At 50.8% G+C, this 21,200-nt stretch overlaps 1 protein-coding gene across 1 annotated transcript; it reads right to left on the reverse strand.

Annotated features, from left to right (window-relative positions):
* Positions 1-1,631: 1,631 nt before the first annotated feature.
* Positions 1,632-20,731, reverse strand: F2 (coagulation factor II, thrombin). The gene is made up of 14 exons (XM_005578022.5): positions 20,630-20,731; positions 20,063-20,247; positions 19,378-19,402; positions 19,086-19,136; positions 16,586-16,691; positions 16,353-16,489; positions 13,678-13,983; positions 13,227-13,355; positions 13,017-13,143; positions 11,706-11,873; positions 11,033-11,206; positions 10,297-10,478; positions 2,017-2,087; positions 1,632-1,873 (listed from the first exon to the last, which is right to left on the reverse strand). The coding sequence occupies exons 1-14, from the start codon at positions 20,706-20,708 to the stop codon at positions 1,730-1,732; spliced, it is 1,884 nt and encodes a 627-aa protein (XP_005578079.3). The 5' UTR covers positions 20,709-20,731; the 3' UTR covers positions 1,632-1,729.
* Positions 20,732-21,200: the final 469 nt, after the last annotated feature.

The following is a 21,200-nucleotide window of genomic DNA, read 5'->3' on the forward strand; positions in this document are numbered from 1 at the left end:
CTATAGATTTTGGTATGCATGGTGGGTTCTGGAGTCTATCCCCCATGGATACCACAGGATGACTGCATGAAAAAACTGAGGCCCAGGGAGGTCAGGTGACTTGACCATGATTTTCTCTCTTAATGTTGGAACCAGAATATGAGCCCAGGCCGTCTGATGGTGGGGACTATGCTCCTAACTACTGTATCCCACAATACTGTCAAAGTTTTCTTTTTGTTGTTGTTGTTGTTGTTGTTGTTTTGAAATGGAGTTTTGCTCTCACCCAGCATAGATCTGATTTTTCTTTTTATTTATTTATTTATTTTTTGAGATGGAGTCTCACTCTGTCGCCAGGCTGGAGTGCAGCAGCATGATTTTGGCTCACTGCAACCTCCGCCTCCCGGGTTCAGGTGATTCTCCTGCCTCAGTCTCCTGATTAGCTGGGACCACAGGCATGGGCCACCACACCCAGCTAATTTTTTTTTTTTAGTAGAGCTGGGGTTTCACCATGTTGGCCAAGATGGTCTCTATCTCTTGACTTCGTGATCTGTCTGCATCAGCCTCAGCCTCCCAAAGTGCTGGGATTACAGGTGTGAGCCATATCCAGCCAGATCTGATTTTTTTTTTTTTCTTTTTGAGATAAGAGTCTCGCTCGTGTCGCCCAGGCTGGAGTGCAATGGTGCAATCTTGTCTCACTGCAAGCTCCACCTCCCAGGTTCATGCCATTCTCCTGCCTCAGCCTCCCGAGTAGCTGGGACTACAGGCATCCGCCACCACACCCGGCTAATTTTTTGTGTTTTTAGTAGAGACAGGGTTTCACCGTGTTAGCCAGGATGGTCTACGATCTCCCTGACCTCGTGATCCGTCCACCTCGGCCTCCCAAAGTACCAGCATGAGCTACCGCACCCAGCCCTGAGTTTTATAAACAGGGTTTCACTGTCACCCAGGCTACAGTGCAAGTGCAGTGATATGATCATGGCTCACTGCAGCCTCAACCTCCCGGACTCAAGTGATCCTCCCAAGTAACCTTGACTACAGGCACATGCCACCACGCCCAGCTAATTTTATTTTTTGGGGTCTCACCACATTGCCCAGACTGATCTCACATTCCTAGCCTCAACTTTAGTCTCCTAAATTGCTGAGATTACAGGTGTGAGCTACCATGCCGTACCTGATCTGACATCATTTTAAATGATATGAGGGAAGATGTAGGGAGTTAGCTAAAAAAGCACCGGCCTCATTCAATATTTTCTATATTTGAAGTCCTACTTTGACCTTTCTTAGCCATGTGACTTTAGACAAGGTACCTCTCCAAATCTCAGTTTACTCACCTACCTCTTATGAGGATTAAATGAGATAATCCATTAAAGCCCAGAGGGTGGAATATCTTAAATGCCTATAAATTCAACCTGCCATCTTTCCTCTCACCTGGCCCTGCTCTGAAGATGGTGGATTCTTTTGGAACAGGATCTCACTCTGTCACCCAGGCTGGAGTGCTGGGCTCAAGCAGTCCTCCCACTTCAGCCTCCCGAGTGCTGGGACTACCGGTGTGCACCAGGTGGTGGATTCTCAAGTCTTCTTTATCCAGCAGTATCACTGGCTCTTCCTGAGCCCAGAGAGCTGCCCATGAATAGCACTGGGAGCACTGAAGCTCGTTGAGAGTCACTTTTATTGGGAACCATAGTTTTAGAAACAGCAAAATAATTATTTCACTGGATTGGTTCCAGGAGCCCAGAATATGAGTGGCCCCCTAATCTCCAAACTGATCAATGACCTTCTGTATCCACTTCTTCAGGCGGAACACGTGTGTGTAGAAGCCATATTTCCCATCCCGGTCACAGCCTTCACCCCATGAGACGATGCCCATTTGATACCAGCGTTTGTTTAAGGGGTTCTGAAGAAGAAAGATGAGGTTTCCAATAGAGTCAGGTTCAAGGCCACATCAGCATTCCCCTGCCAGGCAACTGTTTCTAGATACAAGAGTTTCTCCCCATCCCCAGATGAGTTCACCAGGCCCTGGGCTTTAGAGAAGCTTACCTTCATGACAAAGGGTCCCCCGCTGTCGCCTTCACAGGCATCCCCTCGTTTCCCTTCACCAGGCTTGTAACCTTGAGAGAAAACAGCCGTCCGTGCTCAGGAGCATAGCTCGTAGCCCAGCCACACCCCTTCATGAGACACAGCTGGTGATAGTCCACTTACCCCTCCAATCATTCTTGCTCTCCTTACTTCCTCGCCCTATACATCCAGTCCTAGCAAATCTTGTCGGCTCCACCTTCAACATAGATCCCAAGTCCAACCCCTTCTTACCATTTCTAGCTCCAGCTCCTGAACCACTAGTTTCCTTCATTCTTTGCCCACTTACAATGTATTCTCCACCCAAGAGGCAGAATAAAGCTTTTAAAAAGTTGGACCAGGCCAGGGTAGGTGGCTCATGCCGAAGCCGGGTAGATCACTTGAGCTCAGGAGTTCAAGACCAACCTGGGCAATATGGCAAAACCCTGTCTCTACAAAAAATTAGCTGGGTATGGTGGCACATGCTTGTAGTCCCAGCTACTTGGGAGGCTGAGAGAGGAGGATCCCTTGCGCCTGGGAGGTTAAGGCTGCAGTGAGCCGTAATCATGTCACTACACTCCAGCCTGGGCGACAGAGTGAGACCCTGTCTCAAAAAAATTAATAATGAAAGACCAAGAAAAATTAAAAAATTAAAAAATTAAAAAGTTAGACCTATAAGTCTGATGAGGATAATAATGGTAGTTGCCTTTACCCAAATCTCCCCAAGTAACCTCTACAAACAATATAGAACAACACTAACAACAATAAAACCTACACAGAAAAACCACACCTTCACCAGGCGCTGTGGCTCATACCTATAATCTCAGCACTTTGGGAGGCCAAGGCAGGCAGATCATGAGGTCAGGAGTTTGATACCAGCCTGGCCAACATGGTGAAACCCTGCCTCTACTAAAAATACAAAAATTAGCCAGGCATAGTGGTGTGCACCTATAATCCCAGCTACTCGGGAGACTGAGGTAGGAGAATTGCTTGAACCCGGGAGATGGAGGTGGAGGTTGCAGTGAACCGAGATTGCACCACTGCAATACAGCCTGAGTGACAGAACAAGACTCCATCTTGAAAAATAAAATAAAATAATTAGCTGGACATGGTGGCATGTACCTATGGTCCTAGCTATACGTGGGAGGCTGAAGCAAGAAGAGAATTGCTTGAGCCCAGGAGTTCAAGGCTGCAATGAGCTATGACTGTGCCACTGTACTCCAGCCTGGGCAATAGAACAAGACCCTATCTGAAAAAAAAAAAAAAAAAAGCGGCCGGGCGTGGTGGCTCAAGCCTGTAATCCCAGCACTTTGGGAGGCCGAGACGGGCGGATCACGAGGTCAGGAGATCGAGACCATCCTGGCTAACACGGTGAAACCCCGTCTCTACTAAAAAAAGTACAAAAAAACTAGCCGGGCGAGGTGGCGGGCGCCTGTAGTCCCAGCTACTCGGGAGGCTGAGGCAGGAGAATGGCGTGAACCCAGTAGGCGGAGCTTGCAGTGAGCTGAGATCCGGCCACTGCACTCCAGCCCGGGCTACAGAGCAAGACTCCGTCTCAAAAAAAAAAAAAAAAAAAAAAAAAAAAAAAAAAAGAAAACTTTTTAAGAGATAAAAGCAGAAATTAATGAACCTCAATAGAAAAATAATAGGCCTGGCCAGGTGTGGTAGCTCACACCTGTAATCCCAGCACTTTGGGAGGCTGAAGTGGGCGGATCACAAGGTCAGGAGATCGAGACCATCCTGGCGAACACAGTGAAACCCTGTCTCTACTAAAAATACAAAAAATTAGCCAGGCGTGGCAGTGTGTACTTGTAGTCCCAGCTACTCGGAAGGCTGAGGCAGGAGAGCTTGCAGTGAGCCAAGATCGCGCCACTGCACTCCAGCCTGGGTAATAGAGCAAGACTCTGTCTCAAAAAAAAAAAAAAAAAAAAGGCCAGGTACAGTGGCTCACTCCTGTAATCCCAGCACTTTGGGAAGCTGAGGCAGGCAGATCACGAGGTCAGGAGTTCGAGACCAGCCTGGCTAACATGGTGAAACCCCGTCTCTACTAAAAATATAAAAAAATTAGCCAGGCATGGTGGCATGCACCTGTAATCCCAGCTACTTGGGAGGCTGAGGCAGGAGAATCACTTGAACCCAGGAGGTGGAGGTTGCAGTGAGCTGAGATCGCACCACTGCACTCCAGCCTGGGTAACAGAGTGAGACTATGTCTCAAAACAAAAAAAAAAAGAAAAATAATAGGCCTAATAATTTCATAAATCAAATCCCTAGGTATTTGTTTTGAGAAAATCGGCAAGCCATTAGCTAATTTACTCAAGAAAAATAAGATATTACAAATACATAAAATAAGATACCAAGGGAAAAAATTATAAGAGAATACATTGCAGCAGTCAAGAAAGATACAATAATAGACTTGAACAAATATGAAGACATTTCTTATCCTTGGATAAAATGACTCAATATAAAAAAATATGTCCATTCTCCCAGTTAATTTATTAAAGTATCATAATCCCAATAAAAATACCACCAAGCTTTTTTATAGACCTAGACATATTGATACTAATGTTCATATGGAAAAACAAACATGCAAGAATTGCTAGGAAAACACTGGAAAGAAAAACTAAAAAAGAACATTAGCCTTCCCAGCTATGTATGCTAAAGCCTCTATCATTAAAACAATGTGATGCTGTGCACAGACAACAGACCAGGAGAGCCAAGTCAAACGTCCAGAAACATATTCATCCCTAAGCACACTCTATCCATAGAAATCTAGAATGTGGGGCTGGGCACCGTGGCTCATGCTGGTAATCCCAGCACTTTGGGAGGCCAAGGCAGGAAGATCACTTGAGCCCAGGAGTTCGAGACCAGCCTGGGTAACATAGCAAGACCCTGTCTCTACAAATCAAATAAAATTAGCTGGGTGCAGGAAAAAATAAAACTAAAAACTAAAACCTAGGTCAGGTATGATGGCTCATGTCTGTAATCCCAGCAGTTTGGGAGGCCAAGGTGGGAGAACTGCTCAAGCCCAGCCAGGAGTTCGAGATCAGCCTGGGCAGCATAGGGAGACTTGTCCCTATTTCAAATAAATAAATGAAAATAAAATACAATCTAGAATGTGATAAAGGTGAAATCTCAAATCACTAGTTCATAGACTTTTTTTTTTTTTTTGAGATGGAGTCTCGCTCTGTCACCAGGCTGGAGTGCAGTGGTGCCATCTCGGCTCACTGCAATCTCCACTTCCCAGGTTCAAGTGATTCCCCTGCCTCAGCCTCCCAAGTAGCTGAGACTACAGGCGCCCGCCACCATGCCTGGCTAATTTTTTGTATTTTAGTAGAGACAGGGTTTCACCATGTCGGCCAGGATTGTCTCGAACTCCTGACCTTGTGATCCGCCCACCTTGGCCTCCCAAAGTGCTGGGATTACAGGTGTGAACCACCGCGCCCAGCCAGACGGAGTTTTTGCTTTTGTTGCCCAGGCTGGAGTGCAATGGCGGGATCTCAGCTCACTGCAACCTCCGCCTCCCGGGTTCAAGCGATTCTCCTGCCTCAGCCTCCCGAGTATTTGGGATTATAGGCATGCGCTTGCACGTCTGGCTAATTTTGTATTTTTAGCAGAGACGGGGTTTTTCCATGTTGGGCAGGCTGGTCTTGAACTCCTGACTTCAGGTGGTCTGCCCGCCTCGGCCTCCCAAAGTGCTAGGATTGCAGGTGTGAGCCACCGCACCTGGCTGATTTTTTTTTTTTTTTTTTTTAATAGAAACAGGGTCTCACTCTGTCGCCCAGGCTGGAGTGCAATGGAGCAGTCATCTCACTGCAGTATTGAACTCCTAGCCTCAAGCGATCCTCCTAACTCAGCCTCTCAAGTAGCTGAGACTACAAGGCACATGCCACCATGCCCAGCTAATTTAAAAACTATTTTCTTTTTCCTTTTTTTTTTTTTTGAGATGGAGTCTCACTCTGTTGCCAGGCTGGAGTGCAGTGGCGCCATCTCGGCTCACTGCAACCTCTGCCTCCTGAGTTCAAGCGATTCCCCTGCCTCAGCCTCCTGAGTAGCTGGGACTACAGGCGTGTACCACCACACCCGGCTAATTTTTTGTATTTTAGTGGAGACAGGGGTTTCACCATGTCGGCCAGGATGGTCTTGAACTCCTGACCTCAGGTGATCCCCCGCCTCTGCCTCCCAGAGTGCTGGGATTACAAGTGTAAGCCACCACACCTGGCCAGGAAAAGTTTATCTAACTCTGATTCAAAATCCAGATTTAATAAAATAAATGATAAATTTGACTATCTAGTAATTTTTTAAACTGCATGGCCAAAAAAATTATACATGAGGTTAAAAAAACTGACAAACAGCCGGGCACAGTGGCTTAAGCCTGTAATCCCAGCACTTTGGGAGGCCAAGACGGGCGGATCATGAGGTCAGGAGATCGAGACCATCCTGGCTAACACGGTGAAACCCCGTCTCTACTAAAAAAATACAAAAAACTAGACAGGCGTGGCGGCAGGTGCCTGTAGTCCCAGCTACTCGGGAGGCTGAGGCAGGAGAATGGCGTGAACCCGGGAGGTGGAGCTTGCAGTGAGCTGAGATCCGGCCACTGCACTCCAGCCTGGGCAACAGAGCGAGACTCTGTCTCAAAAAAAAAAAAAAAAAAAAAAAATGACAAACTAGGAGAAAACATTTGCAATATATATCACAAATAAAGGCCTAGTATAAATGTGAAGAACTCACAAAAATTGATAAGAAAGGGACCAAAAAGGGACATGAAGAGACAATTCACAAAAAAATTATATAATACAAATGCTAGCCAGGCACGCACCTGTGGTCCCAGCTACTCAGGAGGCTGAGGCAGGAGAATCACTTGAACCAGGGAAGTGGAGGCTGCAGTGAGCCAAGATTGCACCATTGCACTCCAGCCTAGGTGACAAAGCGAGACTCTGTCTCAAAAAAATAATTATATAAAAATAGTCCTTAGGCCAGGCGTGGTGGCTCATGCCTGTAATCCCAGCACTTTGGGAGGCCGAGGCGGGAGGATCACGAGGTAAGGAGTTTGAGACGAGCCTGGCCAAAATGGTGAAAACCTGTCTCTACTAAAAATACAAAAATTATCTCGGCACAGTGACTTGTGCCTATAGTCCCAGCTGCTTGGGAGGCTGAGGCAGGAGAATCACTTGAACCCAGGAGGTGAAGCTTGCAGTAAGCCAAAATTGTGCCACTGTACTCCAGCCTAGGTGACAGAGGGCATCTCAAAAAAAAAAAAAAAAAAAAAGTTCCTTAATCATACGAAAAGATGTTCAACCTCATTTTCAATTTGAAAGCTGTCCATTAAAACAATTTTGATGTACTATTTCTCACCTCTCAGATTGGTAAAAATTTAAAACTGTGACATTCTTTTAGCAAGGTTGTAGGGAAACAGGCATTCTCATACACTGTGATGGAAATGCAAACTGGTACAACCCTTATGGAAAGAAATTTTAAAATCTCTAAAAAATGACATACATGTTTGCCTTTTGACTTAACAACACTAATTCTAAAAATTTCCTAGGAGAGGCCAGGTATGGTAGCTCACATCTGTAATCCCAGCACTTTGGGAGGCCGAGTTGGGTGGATCACTTGAGCTCAGAGTTCAAGACCAGTCTGGGCAACACAGTAAGACCCAGTCTCTACAAAAAATACAAAAATTAGCTGGGCTTGGTGGTGTGTGCCTGTAGCCCCAGCTACTCAGGAGGCTAAAGTGGGAAGTTGGCTTGAGTTCAGGAGGCAGAGGTTACAGTGGGCCGAGTCCAGCCATAGGATTGGTTTTAATAGTGTTATGGATGGAGGATTTTGAAACTGTAATCTAGTATTGCTCAAATAGGCAAGTGCATTACAGATAATGGGGGTCAGGTTTCTTTTTTTTTTTTTTTTTTTTTGAGACGGAGTCTCACTCTGTCGCCCAGGCTGGAGTGCAGTGGCCGGATCTCAGCTCACTGCAAGCTCCGCCTCCCGGATTCCCGCCATTCTCCTGCCTCAGCCTCCCGAGTAGCTGGGACTACAGGCGCCCGCCACCTCACCCGGCTAGTTTTTTGTATTTTTTTAGTAGAGACGGGGTTTCACCGTGTTAGCCAGGATGGTCTCGATCTCGGGGGTCAGGTTTCTTACTGTCAACAGAGAGAGTTACAAATATGGAAAAGGAAAAGCTAAAATTAATCCTGTGGTGTTAGAATGGAATTGGAGGTTTCAGTAGGAACTCACGGTTTTTTATATAGATGATAGAGATATTGGTATATGCATCGTATAATTTTTTTCTGGTCGTGTCCACTAAGAGAGCCTAGAAGTAATGACATCCCACTAGCAATGTGCACACGCCAGCACCCAGATCTCAGTTCTAAATTCCAGTCTCCACTAGAAGGGTTCCCTGGAGAAATGGCTGCTTCCAACACTACAGTCAGGAAAGTAGGATTAACCTGAAACATCTTGCTATGCCAGAAAGTAAGAAAGTACTCAAAGAATGACAGAAAATCTCCCCAAGTCACAGAAGCCAGCTTGAAGGGACTCCCACTGGCCAAACTTGGGATCATCTGAGCATCAAAAGAAATAACAGTAGTAACAAAGTATGGCCTGGCACAGCGGCTCATGCCCGTAATCCCAGAACCTTGGGAGGCTGAGGTGGGCGGATCACCTGAGGTCAGGAGTTCGAGACCAGCCTGGCCAACATGGTGAAACCCTGTCTCTACTACAAATACAAAAATTAGCTGGGCATGGTGGTACATGCCTGTGATTCCAGCTATTCGGGAGGCCGAGGTGGGAGAATCGCTTGAATCTGGGAGGAAGAGGTTGCAGTGAGGCGAGATTGTGCCACTGCACTCAAGCCTGGGTGACAGCAAGGCTGTGTCAAAAAAAAATTTCTGGGTTTTAATATTTGTACTGTGGTTATATAAGAGAACATCCTTGGGTTGGGTTTTTTTTTTTTTTGGGAAATACTTAAGTATTTATGGGTGAAAAGAAACCATATTCACGATTTGCTCTCAAACTATGCACATATATATATATATATATATAAAAACTCCCACACATCCACAGAATGGAGGACAATCTGGATGACAGTATACAGGAAATCTTTGTATTATTTTTGCAACTTTTCTGTGAGTCTGAAATTACACTAAATTTTTATTTTTTACTTTTCAAGTCAGTCAGATCATTTCTTAACCTGCCTCAAGCCCCTCAATAACTTCCCATCTCACTCAATAAAGTCCTTCCAGGCCCTAAAGGAAGTGGCTCTCCTCTGCCTGGCCCTTCTCTCCCTCACTCACTGCTGCCCCTCGTCAGCACCCCAGGCCTCCCTACTGCTCCCTAGACAAGACAAGTGTGCTCACACCTCAGGGCCTTTGCGCCTGCCATGCCCCCAGCCGGCGGTGCTCCTCTCCTAGACATGCCTGCTCACTCCTTCCTTCCCCTCTTCCAGTCCCTGCCCAGACATCACCTTCTCAGGGAGGCCTTCTCCAACCTTCTCTGACCACCTGATTGATCGATCAATGGAGTCTCACTCTGTTGCCCAGGCTGGAGTGCAGCTCACTGCCCGAATTCAGCTCACTGCAACCTCCGCCTCCCGGGCTCAAGCAATTCTCCTGCCTCAGCCTCCTGAGTAGCTGGGATTACAGGCGTGCATCACCATGCCTGGCAAATTTTTGTATTTTTAGTAGAGATGGGGTTTCACCATGTTGGCCAGGCTGGTTTCGAACTCCTGACCTCAAGTGATCTGCCCGCCTCGTCTGGCCACCCTATTTAGAAGCCCACCTCATCAGCCCTTCTCTCTCCCTGTGCTTCATTTTTCTTCACAGCACTGGTCAGGGATTGCTGTTTTAGATCTGTTTACGGACGTGCCCTCCTCCTAGGAAGGAAGCCCTCTGAGGGCACAGACATTGTCGGTCTGGGTCCCTGCTGTATACTCTAGAACACTGCCTGGAAGGTAATAGGTGCTCAATAAATATCTGCTGAGCAGTTGAATGAATGGCGTTTCCCCACCCGCAGCCTCTTGCTGCTATCTGAGCTCACATATATTAAACACTTCACTGGTGACTGATACTATGCCAAATATATTAATATATGCTACTTCATTTAACCCTCCCATAACCTTATGGGATAGACTTTTACCTCCATTTTACAGAGGAAGAAACTGAGCCACCAAGAGGTTAGGCAACTTGCCCAAAGTCACATGCCTTGAACCCAGGCACAACTCAGTCCTCCCAACCCGGGCCCCACTGTTTCCTCAGCCCGCCCCAGACTTGCCAGCACAGAACATGTTGTCAGTGATGCGGATCCGAGTAGAGTCCTTGCAGACCGACCGCTCCACGATGGGCAGGTTCACCACCTGCAGGACGCTGGGCTGCACCTTACCAACGTTGGTCGTCCACGTCTCCTTCAGGTTGCCCCAGCCTGTCACCCGCCCCTTGTATCCAGCCTGGAACAAGCTTTGGGGAAGGAAGAAGGGCCTGGTGAGAGCCAACCCTCGCAGGAGCCGCCTGGCCCCAACGCCATTTCTTAGAGACCAGAATCTAAAACGTCCGTGCTGGCCGGGCACCGAGGCTCACACCTCTCGTCTCAGCACTTTGGGAGGCTGAGGCGGGCGGATCACTTGAGGTCAGGGGTTTGAGACCAGCCTGGCTGACACGGTGAAACCCACCAGTCTCTACTAAAAATACAAAAATTAGCCTGTAATCCCAGCTACTCAGGAGGCTGAGGCAGGAGAGTCGCTTGGACCTGGGAGGAGGGGTTGCAGTGAGCCCAGATCGCACGACTACACTCCAGCCTGGGAGACGAGAGTAGAACTCCGTCAATAAATTATGTATTATGTTTCTTTAACATAAATAAAAAATAAAACGCCAGTGCTGAAAAGAACTTTTGGGTTCACTCCAAGAAACTGAGGCCTGGAAAAGGGAAAGGGGCTCTGCAAGGCTGCCTGGTATCAGAGCCAGGCCCAGAACTCGGCTTCTGCCCCTCAGCTGATAAGCGTCTGGTTGCCCACCTGGCTGCTGTCTCCCTGTCGGGCAGGCACACCGGGTGGATGTAGTCGCTGAAGGTAACGGGCTTCTTCAGCTTCATCAGGGCAATGTCCCGGTCCAGGTTCTCCCGCCAGTTGTACCTGGGGTGGATGTAGATCTTTTCCAGCATGGATATCTTTTCAATGTTTCGCTCATACCTGCAGAGACCCCAAGAGAGAAATGGAGAAGCTGCAGGTTCACCCAGCAAGGGGCAGGAAACTGCCTGCCCTTGGGGTCTGGGAGACAGGGTGTCCTGCAGGCCACCAGGGAGGGGATAGGGCTGGCTCCTGCCGTGGCAGCCCCCTGGCCATTTCTTCCTGGGCCTAAAGCCGTGCAGGGCTTTGGAGTCAGACAGTCAGGAGGACAGGGACAAGGGCACAGGCTGCACACCCTGGTCCAGACAGACTCTCTTTTCGGAGACTCCCACATGGGCCATATCCTGGTGTTGGAGGGCCCAGGAGACAGACAGGTTTCCCCCCCCTAGCTCCAAGCCTCAGTCAGGACATGACCAAATGGACTTTCCAGCAGAGACTGCCGGGATGTCATATTCTGGGGGTATACAGAACATCCCATTGTCCCGGAGCCACCAGGGCCCGTCATGGTCGCTCTGGAGGACTCAGACCCCTGCCAGACACCCACAGGCCACCAGTTCTGTACCTGGTGCGGGAGTGCTTGCCAATGCGCACCAGAAGGTCATTCTCAGTGAAGTTCTTGTCCCAGGGCGGGTACAGGAGACAGTGGGCGGCGGTGAGGACCCAGCGGTCACTGATGAGGCTGGCCCCACACAGCAGCTCCTGGGGACTCTTCCGGAAAAGCATCACCTGCCTAGGAGGGGGAGCAGGAAGCATTAGGAGCTGAGGGTGAGGGGGCTGCCTGTACACCAGCCCTAGAAGTAACAAGTCCCAGGTCTAAGAACCCAGCGGGGCAGAGCTGCCTCCGGGGCCCAGATCCAAGCTTGGGCTGGCTGCCCTTGGGGCCTGGAGCCTCCATGTGATGCTGAGGGGTTGCCTCACACTTTTTTTTTTTTTTTTTTTGAGACAGGGTTTCACTCTTGTCACCCAGGCTGGAGTGCAATGGTACAGTCACAGCTTACTGAAGCCTCAACCTCCTGGGCTCAAGCAATCCTCCCGCCTCAGCCTCCTTAGTAGCTGGGACTACAGGGATATGCTGCTATACCTGGCTAATTTTTGCATTTTTAGTAGAGACGGGGTTTTACCATTTTGCCCAGACTGGCTTTGAACTCCTGACCTCAAGTGATCTTCCCTTCTTGGCCTCCCAAAGTGCTGGGATTACAGGGGTGAGCCACTGCACCTGACCTGCCTCCTGCTTTTTGTACTCCCTTACTAGGTCCTTCCAGTCCAGAGTTCACACAGCGTAGCCCAGCTCTGGAATCAGAAGAACTGGATTCAAACCCATTAGCAGTGTGCGGAGGTGAGCCACCAGCTCTGTGAGCCTCAGCTTTACCATCTGCTTAGAAGTAAAGCACCCATGGGCCGGGTGCGGTGGCTCACGCCTGTAATCCCAACACTTTGGGAGGCTGAGGCAGGTGGATCACTTGAGGTCAGGAGTTCAAGACCAGCCTGGCCAACATGGTGAAACCCTGTTTCTACTTAAAATAACAAAAATTAGCTGGGTGTGGTGGCGCATGTCTGTAAATTCAGCTACTCAGGAGGCTGAGGCAAGAGAATCATTTGAACCTGGAAGGCAGAAGTTGCAGTGAGCCGAGATTGTGGCACTGCACTCCAGCCTAGGTGACAGAGCAAGACTCCACCTTAAAAAAAAAAAAAAAAAAAAAAAAAGGAAGGAAATAACCCATCTCATGTGGCTGCTGTGCAGGGTCGGTGGGATCCTGGATGCTCAGCTGTTGTCATCTATAAAGCCCGGGCCTGTGGGCAGGGCCGGAGGGTGGGGGGCCAGCAGCACACCTGCCCCCAGGAGTGAATGGTAGCACAGGGCTCCAGGACACACCAAGGTGACATGCCGATCTCTGCATCCCAGCCCTCCACAATGCGCCCGTCGATGTAGGATTCCAGGAGTTCTCCTTCAGTTTTGTCCTCCAGCGACTTCTTCTCAAACAGAGGTCGCAGCCCACAGTCTGCAGAGCAAGCCAAGCGGTGAGGGGCAAGTGCTGGCCACCAGCCCCACAGCCCCGCGTCCCTCAGATGCCCACTACCTCACCTGCTTCTCCCAAGCCGAAGGTCCTCGGATCGAAGAAAGTCTGGTACTCACTGGTGGCGGTACGCCCTTCGATGGCCCTGTCTGGGTCCTCACCCAGCCCATCTCCTGTCTCCTCATCCACGGCCTCCTCTGTTGGGACCCGGGCACCGGCTGGGACTCGGCCGGGTCATTCCTCACGCATCCCCTAGATCCCCCCAATTCCCCTGTGGGCCTTGGAGGCCGTTTGGTGCAGAGGTTAAGAGTGCATGCACAGTTGGGCTACTAGGCAATAACCTCCTGGGGCCTCAATGTACTTATCTATGAAATGGGCGCAGGACCTTACCCCTACCTGGTTACTGTAAGGCTGTTATGAGCACACTCAACGCGGTAAGTGTTCGGTAAGCAGAAGCAACTGTTGTTATTCCCACCAGGATTCGTCCCTGCATCTCAGGCCCCTACCCAGGCAGCTCACCACAATAGTTGAGGTCGCAGTACTCAAAGTCACCAGGCTTCCCGGCCACATAGCACCACACGCCCTCCTCATCCCCGTCTGGGTTGCGGCAGAAGTTCTCCACCAGCTGCACGGCCGAGTCGAAATCCTGGTGCTTGCTCAGGGCCTTGGCCTGCGCGCTGGCCCAGGCTAGGCAGGGGAGCCCATGTGTGGTCACTGCCAGGTGCCCCTGGTACTGCCGCCCCCGATCAGGGACACACTCTTCCGATGGAAGTGACAGATTCACACTGGAGCGTGGAGTCATCGCTACAGTGACTTGATCCTGGCCTGGTGGGTGAGGGGTAAGGAGGCAGCAGAGTGAGTGAGACCACACATGGACCGGAACAGACAGGGATGTGAACCCCAGTCTTGCTGCTTTTTGCCTGTGTGACCTCAGGTTACTTAACCTCTCTGGGCTTCTGTCTGTCTGCCTTTAAAGGGGTTACTAATGCCACTCTTGCAGGCTTGTTGAGAGGATTAAATAAAATATACAGCGTAAGTGTCTGGCACACAATAAACCAGAGATAATAACAGGGTTTGACCTACTGGGCTATCTGTAATCAACTGGTAGTTGCTGCCTGGGGCTGCTGGAGGAGTCTGTTTTTATGGCGGCACAGCAGGAAGCTTGCTGGGATCACTAAGCTGTTCACCTGGATAGGTCAGTTTCTGCAAGCCTGCAACTTATTTATCATCAATGTGTGCGCACGTGTATGGGGGCTGGGAGGTAAATGGTAGCTGTTTTTGTTAGGATAAACTTGCTACAAGACCAATCCCAGGGGCCAGCCGCAGTGGCTTACACCTGTAATCCCAGAATTTTGGGAGGCTGAGCAGGGCAGATCACCTGAGATCAGGAGTTTGAGATCAGCCTGGCCAATGTGGAGAAACCCGTCTCTACTAAAAATACAAAAATTAACCAGGTGTGGTGGCATATGCCTGCAGTCCCAGCTATATGGGAGGCTGAGGCAGGAGAATCGCCTGAACCCAGGAGGTGGAGGCAGTGAGCCAAGATTGTGCCACTGTACTCCAGCCTAGGTAACAGAGTGAGACTCCGTCTCAAAAAAAAAAAAAAAAAAAAAAAAAGGCTGGGCACAGTGGCTCACCCCTGTAATCCCGGCACGTTGGGAGGCCGAAGTGCGAGGATCACGAGGTCAGAAGTTTGAGATCAGCCTGGCCAACATGGTGAAACCCCATCTCTACTACATACAAAAAAATTAGCCGGGCGTGGTGGCGCACACCTGTAATCCTAGCTACTCAGGAGGCTGAGGCAGGAGAATTGCTTGAACCTGGGAGGTGGAGGTTGCAGTGAACTGAGATCACGCCACTGCACTCCAGCAGCCTGGGCGAGGGAGTGAGACTCTGTCTCAGAAAGAAAAAAAAAGACCATCCCCAGGAACGAGCAATGGACCCGACAGGGATGCCTAGAGAACAAAGAATACCAACCCATGTTTGTGGGACTGGTAACCGGCACAAATTCTTTACCCCTGGCTGCATCCACATCCTTTGCTCTGTGATTTTACAGGCTGACGTGTAGTTCACTTCTTGACCCTAGCCTTGAACATATACTTGCTCTGGCCAATGGAACGTGGGCAGGGCTGACTGTGCCTGTTCTGAGCCTAGGCCTTCAGGACAGAAGATGCTTTTCTGTTCATTGTTTTCTGTGTCTGTCATCAGCATAAGAAGAGTTTTCCCAGGTACTGCTGTCTTTCAGCCTCAGCCCCAGCATGATCGCACGTGGAGCAGATCTAGGCCCAACACTCAACGAGGAACCAGGCTCAGCTGGACCCATTATTTGAATCAGAGCCACCCAGCCAGGGCCAGCCTCTGTCAGTTGACCCTACAAGACATCATCAGCGAGTGCAGCTGAGATCAGCAGCGCCACGCCCGCCAACCCTCACGGGAAAAAGAAATGCTTATTGTGGTCTGCCTTGGGGAAGGGTAGCTATAGCTACTTAACACACCAGGGAAAATAATGATGACAGAATCCTGCAGGGCCAAACTGCACAAGGCTTGCTCTGTGATACTCAGAACAGGGCGTGTGGACAGAAATGGCTAGGGAGGGCTTCCCGGAGGAAGGAGTGCCTTGATCAGAAAGGAGGCATGTTTGGAATGAGCCACAGCCTGGACCATAAGGAAGTCAAGAGTGGGAAGCAGGAGGAGGAGGCTGGCAGATCCCCCCACTCAGATCCAGATTCCCTGACTTCACTGAGCAACAGGCACAGATATGATCTGAATGACTGATGGCAGCTCTGAAGGTGGCCAGCATCTTTTTTTTTTCTTTTTTTTTTCTTTTTTTGAAACAGAGTTTTGCTCTTGTCACCAAGGCTGAAGTGCAATGGCACGATCTCAGCTCACTACCTCTGCCTCCCGGGTTCAAGCGATTCTGCTGCCTCAGCCTCCTGAGTAGCTGGGATTACAGGCACCCGCCACCATGCCTGGCTAATTTTTGTATTTTTAGTAGAGATGGGGTTTTGCCATGTTGGCCAGGCTGATCTCAAACCCCTAATCTCAGGTGATCCACTTGCTTCAGGCTCCCAAAGTGCCGGGATTACAGGCATGAGCCACTGCACCCGCCAGCATTCTTGGTTCCCATCCCAGGCTGCCAGGCCCCATGAAGCCCCCGGGCCTTGACCATGGGCCACGCCCTGCCCCCAGCTCACCACAGACAGGGATGCTGCATTCCTCCCTCCTCACGGTGGGGTCTGTAGTGTAGCACCAGGGTCCTGTGGTGCTGTTGTCAGGGTTGCGGCAGAAATTCTCCTGCAGGTCAGCCCCGGGATGGGTGGTGGAGTTGATTCTGGAACAGGAAATTGCCCAACAGGTGGCTGTTGTGCACGAGATATCCTTGCTCCCTGTTCTCAGCCCCTGGTGGAAAGGCCAGCCCCTCACTCACTCAGGCTTATGTGGGTAGCGACTCCTCCATAGCTGGCACTCAATGCCTGACCGGGTGATGTTCACATGCCCTCGGTAGTTCGTACCCAGATCCTCAGCACAGTTACCTGCGGAGACCCCACCCCAGTCAGCCTTGGAGCCTGGGGACTTATTTCCTCTCTCCCAGCAAAGTTCTGTCTATCCCCCACCTCCAAGCTCATGCAGGTCCACAATCCTTAACCTGCATTCACCCAGCCCCTCCTCCTCTGCATCCAGCAGTTCTCCCATTCACTCAACAGTGGCCGCCAAATATTTGCTGAGTGCCCACCATGTGACAGGCACTGTCGGATGCTCAGCACACATCAACCAATAGGACAGTCACAGCCCTGCCCTCATGGAGCTTCCATTCAGTGGCTTCTCTTGGCCAGCAGGATGAAAAAGTGACCAAGGCCTTTTCATCTGGCCCTGGTCTACCTGTCCCTGCTAGCTTGGCTCCTCGTGCCTCTGGGTCTTTCCACGGGCTGTTTCTTCTGCCTGGAATGCCCGCTTGTTCATCCATGCATCCCACCAGGCCAGGCAGAACTCTGCCTCTCCTGGGAAGTCATCTCTCTTCTGGCAAACCAGACACTCATTTTCCTGTGTTCTCTTGGTGCCTTGAACGGAACTTTTCTTGCAATCACTTTATTTATTTTTTGTTTTTATTTATTTATTTTGAGATGGGGTCCTGCTCTGTTACCCAGGCTGGAGTGCAGTAGCACGATCTCAGCTCACTACAACCTCTACCTCCCAGATTCAAGCAATTCTCCCCCCTCAGCCTCCCTAGTAGCTATGATTAAAGGCACGTGCCAACACGTCCCAGCTAATTTTTGTATTTTTAATAGAGGCGGGGGGTTTCACCATGTTGGCTAGGATGGTCTCAAACCCCTGGCCTCAAGTGATCCGCCCACCTCAGCCTCTCAAAGTGCTAGGAATACAGGCTTGAGCCCACCCGGCTGCAATCACTTTAATATTTTATATTTTTGTTCTCTTTTGAGATTGTGAATTCCTTGAAGGCAGAGACTGTATTTGATTCTCTTAAAATCCCCAGCACCTGATATAGTGCGGGGCACATAGCAGGAACTTTGTAAAGTATCTGTTGAGTATGTAATTTAACAAATGAGGCCGGGCGTGGTGGCTCACGCCTATAATCCCAGCACTCTGGGAGGCCGAGGCTGGTAGATCACCTGAGGTCAGGAGTTTGTGACCAGCCTGACCAACATGGTGAAAACCCATCTCTACTAAAAAATACAAAAAATTAGCTGGACATGGTGGTGTGTGCCTGTAATCCCAGCTACCCAGGAGGCGGAGGCAGGAGAATTGCTTGAATTCGCTAGGCGGAGGTGGCAGCGAGCTGAGATTGCACTGTTGCACTCCAGCCTGGGCGACAGAGCAAGACTCCATCTCAAAAAAAAAAAAAAAAAAAAAGAAAAGAAAGAAAGTACGGCAGCCAGGCGCGGTGGCTCACACTTGTAATCCTACTACTTTGGGAGGTTGAGATGGGAGAATTGCCTGAGCCCAGGAGTTCAAGACCAGCGTGCGCAAAAGCGGGAGCCCCTGTCTCTTACAAACAAATAAACAAATAAAGAGTTCCAAGTCACGGAGCCTTTTGTCATGCTAAAGGTGCCTTCAGAACGCAGTGCAGGAGGTAGGGTGCTCCCTGAAGTCTCAGCAAAAGTGGCAACATTTGAAGCAGTCCTTGAAGGATAGGGAAGTATTCAGTAGGTGGTGATGGTTGCTCCAGAGGAAATCGACAACATATGCAAGGCCAGGTGCTAGAAACACCTTGGCACACTTAGGGAAGTCCTTGGTGTCAGAGCAGCCGGGGGTTTGGGTTCCTGTTTGGTGCAATGACACCTAAAGCTAGAAGGGGAATGTGACGTCATCAGAGCTCTGACTAGGTCGGGGCAGAGACTCGGGTCAGGCAAAGGAGAATGAAGCCTTAAACATGAATTCATGGCTAGGCGCAGTGGCTCATGTCTACACTCCCAGCACTTTGGAAGGCCAAGGCAGGTGGATCACGAGGTCAGGAGTTCAAGACCAGCCTGGCTAACATGGTGAAACCCGGTCTCTACTAAAAATACAAAAATTAGCCGGGCGTGGTGACGGGCACCCACCTGTATTTCTAGCTACTTGGGAGGCTGAGGCAGAGAATTGCTTGAACCTGGAAGGTGGAGTCTGCAGTGAGCTGAGATCGTGCCACTGCACTCCAGCCTGGGCGACAGAGTGAGACTCTGTCTCAAAAAAAATAAATAAATAAAAAATAATCCATTCATTCATTCATTCGTTCCTCCAACTTGAATCATCTGACTGCCTGCCAGACACACAGCCAGGCACAAAGACATATCTTGACCCCAGGAATGGGAGCAACGTCGGACACTGGGGACCGCCTCGGCCTCCACTGGCCACACTCCAAACCCACCCCTGAGCTCTTCTCTCGGGCTCCCCTCCATGTCCTGACCCCCAACCCCGTGTCACTTGCTCACCTTCCAGACATGCAGCAAGCGTATCTCGAGACGTCCTCGCCGTCTCACAAGCTGGAAAAGACCCAGGTGTTTACCCTTGGGATTGGGATACGGCCAGGATGGGCTGGAGTCAAGGGTGGATGGGATGTTGGTGAGAAACAGAGAGATGGATGGACAGATGGGAGGGACGGAGGAAGGAGTGGGGAAGGGGTGGACAGGTGGACGGCTGGGTGCAGCAGAATTCTCCAGGTAGAATTCTCTCACTGGGGTCCCCAGGCCTCCCTTCCTGGGGCAAATCCTTCCCGGTGCTCACCTGTGTACTTGGCCCAGAAAGCATCCTGAAAAACAAGGGCTGGGAGTGAGGCTACAGCAGCTCCTGTTTTGTGTTTAGTAAACGTTATGTCTCCTCCTCACACTTTCCTTTACCCTGGTCATGCAGGGGGCAGGCTCTGGGGAGGTTTGTGGCAGAGTTTCCTACTTTTGTTTCCAAAAGGAGAAGAATATTTGAGGATAGGGGAGTTTCTCCAACACACACACCGAGACTGAACAAGACTGGGGGAGATGGGAGGAGAGGGGGCCGTGGGACCCTGGCAGAGCCCTACAGACAGGGAAGGTGACACAGAGCTCCAGGAACACTGAGTCTTGAGTCCGGGGCTTGTGGTGGCCTCCCCCAGAGTCCCACCCCTCAAGGGTGGTGCAGGAGGCTGCTGCTAAGGAGACCATGTGGACACAGAGCCCCAGGGCAGGCGGATGTCTGAAGGCTGTGGAGGCCTCCCCACGTCATGGAGCCACACAGGACCCCGGAACCTTGACAGAGTCCAGGCACAGGGACCCCCAGGAAAGGCTGAGGCCACTCCTCTAGTGACGAGGGGTTCAGAGTTGAAATGAGGCTGTGAGCGGCAAAGGGGCTGTGGCGTTCCTCTCTTGCTTCTCTGTGGAAGTGTCTAGAGTTGGGCCCGCTCTGAGGCCCTGGTGCCGTCCGAGCAGCCCAGGCTCACCGTGGCCGTGGAGGACTCCAGAGCCTCGAAGGCCTCCTCGTAGCTGCACGTCTCCTCCACGCACTCTCGCTCCAGGTTGCCCTTGAACACCTCCTCCAGGAAGCCGCTGCTGGCTCGCCGGACCCGCTGGAGCAGCGACAGCGCTTGCTGAGGAGCCAGGAACACTTGCTGAGGAGCCAGGAACACTGCAGTGGGGGGGTCATGGGACAGCGGCCTCAGGAGCAGGTGGTCTTGGCCATTGCGGGGGCAGGAAGCAAGCCCGCCTTCCCCTGCTGGCTTCTGAGAGGGGCTGTCTGGGCTGGCGGAAGTGCCTGGAAGGCTGCTAAATATGGCCCCCTGTGCCCCTCCTACACTGCCCCTTGCCCCCAGCCTGCTCCCCATATTGGAAGAGAGAAGCAGCCCTTCTCTTTCCAGTCCTGAGCTCCTGACTTCTTCCCCAAGCTGGCCGCCTGGGGCTGAGACCTACCTAGGGGCCAGCTCTGTGTGCTCTGTCCAGCCAGGAGACCCCGGTCCATGGGCCCACACCCCAATCCTCCAGCCTGTTCCAGCCTGCAAGCACCCCCTTACCATGCTGGCTGTGCACAAGGCTACACAGGGCAGCCAGGGCCAGGCAGCCAGGCAGCTGCAGGCCTCGGACGTGCGCCATAGTGTGTCAGCTCCTGGGTCACTGAGGAATTGTCTGTCCTGACCCCTCTGGGTTAATGTTGAACTAACATGAAGAAATCAGCGGAGAGGGTGAGGTCAGAGGGTCAGGGCCATGGGGACGGGTGGGTAGATAGTCCTCCTGTCCACCCCCGCCATCTGGGAGGACAGGTCCTCCTGGGACCAGGGATGGATGGTCTAGGAGGAGTCACAAAAAAAGGTCACTGTCACCCCCATCTCCCACCCTCCCTCTCTGAGACTTAGCCCATTCTGGCCCGTGGGGCTACGAGACTTTCCTGTAGCTCCTTCCAATCCTAACATACAGTGGTGGTTGCCTTTCATCTCTGTGTGCAACAGTTTCCTCATCTGTACAATGGGAATAATACTTTGTTGCGAGGACTAAAGGAGATTAGGAATGGAAAGCCCATGGAATATCGTAAGTTCTTAATAATCAGATCTGCGCATATAGGCCAATGTGGGGGTTTGTGTAATCACA

This window comes from Macaca fascicularis, chromosome 14 (genome assembly GCF_037993035.2).
Source record: "Macaca fascicularis isolate 582-1 chromosome 14, T2T-MFA8v1.1".
Lineage (NCBI taxonomy): Eukaryota > Metazoa > Chordata > Mammalia > Primates > Cercopithecidae > Macaca > Macaca fascicularis.